Here is a 2,962-nt window from a genome sequence, read left to right as displayed (position 1 = left end):
ATTTAAGATGTGGCTTTGATAATCCTTAATAGTGTGACAAACATCTACACATGAAAGTAAAGATGATATGAACAACACAATATAAAGGGACGACTATTTTTTTATGTTTTGAGTGTGTTAGTGAGATGAGAGGCGGAGCATAAAGAAGATGGGTGCCTTCATTTAATAAAGGCAATATAGTCTTAGGTATTATGATCCAAAGGGGAATGGCAAATGAAACTCACTATATGACAACGTACTCAAGATATCAATAAGGACTATACCTCTAGATTCCATATATAAGTTAAGGTTCTATGCATGCAAACAAGTAGGTAGATGAAATTAAGATCCAGTTGAATCTAGCTTAATTATCCACAATAAACTTACACATTTCGTGTTATTTTGACTAGGTGCTTGCAAAAGCTTTGCAAGGATTTTTATTGTCTTTCAATTGACAAAGTAGTCAAGATAACACTCAAATCATCAAATGTGATTAAGAAAATCATTATGATATTTATGGTCCAATGAATCTTGTGGAACTCTCACATGGGATCAACGGTCAAGTCATGACATTGAATGAGAAGCAGTGTCTTATACCCTATTAAAATCTTGTAATTCTATTTAAAAAAGTATAAAATGATCAAAACACTCACAAAGTATTTGCAACTTTCATGGTAGGGATATGAAAGATAAAGATAAACAAAACGTTTCTGTGAATTGAACCAAAAGACACCCATTTGAAAATGGAAGCGGTTATCCAGCCAACTAAAACTAACTCATACGAAAGACAAAAACTTAATTGTTTTTTCAAAACTCTCCTTGATATAGACTGCGTTACAATTGGCTGGATAGCCACTTGCTTTGAAATCACGAGGGCCTTTGGAATGCTCCAATGTGAATGAGTAAAACATTGTCCCTTTTTCTCATTGTTATTCAAGAATCACGAGGGCCTTTGGAATGCTCCAAAAGTCCTCTAAATCCTCAGCTTTCGCCACATCCCCCAAAAGAATACCTGCAGATGGCGTTGACCTGTCCCCTCGGTGAGATCTGGAGCCACATTTCCTCTTTCTTATCTCGACCATAAAAGAGCTATCCCCGATCCTAAGTTTACTAGCACCTAAAACCTGCAATTCAATTCTCTTCTTCACAGATTAATACTAAATGGGACCTGCAATATTTCTCTCATGGATGCTCATGTCCTGTTTTCTCATCACCTCAGCCATGGCAGGAGTTCATTTCTCCACCCTGCCCAGAACCCTGGTAGTTACATCAGTCATCTGGAGCCATAATTCACCAGCTTCCAACGGTATAAATATACGATAAAATAATCCCATCTTCCATGTTTTGTGAATTCTATGTAAAAATAACGATTTTTATTCTATGTAAAAATAATGATTATGATTTTTTTAGTTTGATGATTTTTGAATTTGATTGTCAGTGTTTCGGATTTTCATTTTTCTCTTTTTAGTTCTCATTCTGAGGATAGATCATACAATCATCACTTTTTTTTTTTCCTAGTTCTTATTCTAATGATAGATCATGGAGTATTATCTGATTGATGGAAAAAAATCCAACACAACCAAATCTAAAAATCATCAAACTAAACTATCACAAACTGTAAAAACTTCATGTATTGAATGTCTTTCTACAGTTGCCAAGGCAGGCGTTGACGAGCTGGTGGTCACATGGAGGCTGAACGAGTCTTTGGCAGGTGGGGAGGTGGATTCAAAGTACAAGAGCGTGATAGTAAAGCTGTGTTTTGCCCCTGTGAGTCAAGTAGAGAGAGGGTGGAGAAAAACAAACGATGACCTTAAGAAGGACAAGACCTGCCAATTCAAGATCACAGAGCAGCCCTACTCTTCTTCTCCTAACGACACGGTCACATGGACAGTAGGGAAAGACGTGCCGGGGGCTACTTACTTTGTGAGGGCTTATGCATTGGATGCTTCTGGAACTCAGCTGGCTTATGGTCAGACGACCAATAAGAATAAGACAACTAATCTGTTTGTAGTGGAGCCCATTTCAGGGCGACACGTGTCCTTGGACATTGCTGCTGCTGTCTTCTCTGCCTTATCTGTTTTCTCCTTGTTTGGTTTCTTTGCTGTGGAAAAATTTAGAGCCAAGAAATGATGGAGAAGTGCTAATCATGCAATTCTTCTCATGACAAAATCCAATCAAGTGATAAAAAGTTGAATTGACTGGCCTCTTTTTAGAATTTTGGGAATCTAATGAGTGGTAGTGTTATCATTGACATGAATCACACCAATAGGCTTGTTTCTTTCATGAGGAATGAGGGCCAAATGGTGAGATTGTGTTGATTTGTATGGTTGAATTTTGAAGCATTGGTATGTTTGTATGTTGTCTTGTGGATTGTCAAAGTGCTATTGCTATTAGCTTGGTGTCAATGAGTTCAATGAGCTCTATCTAGAAGTTGTTTTCTTTTATGCAAGACTCTTCTCTTTCTTACTTATCATTGTGTTTTCTCTTCTTGAATGTGTATAAGAGGGATATATTTTCTTATATTTCATCCAAAACCAACTCAACTCAATTCAATGTTTCTTAATCACTAAATATATTTGGCATGAAAAGTTGAGTGAGAAATAAGAAAGTTGAAGACAAGTGAATTTGTGAAATTTTATTTGTTTTGTTTGAGTTGAGTGTTTGTTGGATGCTTCATAATGATATCAAAGGTTTTTTTTGTTGGGAAAGGTGTGTTTAATGTCTTGCATAAAAATAATAATGTCAATACCCGCTTTAATGGGGCCAAGAAGGTTGATCTTCCTTCCAAGCCCTGTGAGGAAGTCAAGTGGGTTGCGTCCACTCTAAGTTGGGTAAAAATAAATTTCAATGGTGCCTCAAAGGGCAACCCTGGTATGAGTTGTGTTGGATGTAGTGTCAAAGATCAGATGGGAAGGATCTTGCCCCAGAAGTCAATTAGTTTGGGGATTGCTATGAATAATGAGGCAGAATTCAGAGCTACTTT

General features: G+C 37.0%; 1 protein-coding gene across 1 annotated transcript; it reads left to right on the top strand.

Annotated features, from left to right (window-relative positions):
* The first annotated feature begins 987 nt into the window (after positions 1-987).
* LOC131053564 (high-affinity nitrate transporter 3.2) lies at positions 988-2,372 on the top strand. The gene is made up of 2 exons (XM_057988185.2): positions 988-1,285; positions 1,631-2,372. The coding sequence occupies exons 1-2, from the start codon at positions 1,141-1,143 to the stop codon at positions 2,107-2,109; spliced, it is 624 nt and encodes a 207-aa protein (XP_057844168.2). The 5' UTR covers positions 988-1,140; the 3' UTR covers positions 2,110-2,372.
* The last annotated feature ends 590 nt before the right edge of the window (positions 2,373-2,962 follow it).

Source organism: Cryptomeria japonica, chromosome 4 (genome assembly GCF_030272615.1).
Source record: "Cryptomeria japonica chromosome 4, Sugi_1.0, whole genome shotgun sequence".
NCBI lineage: Eukaryota > Viridiplantae > Streptophyta > Pinopsida > Cupressales > Cupressaceae > Cryptomeria > Cryptomeria japonica.
This window is presented reverse-complemented; position numbering and strand designations above follow the sequence as displayed.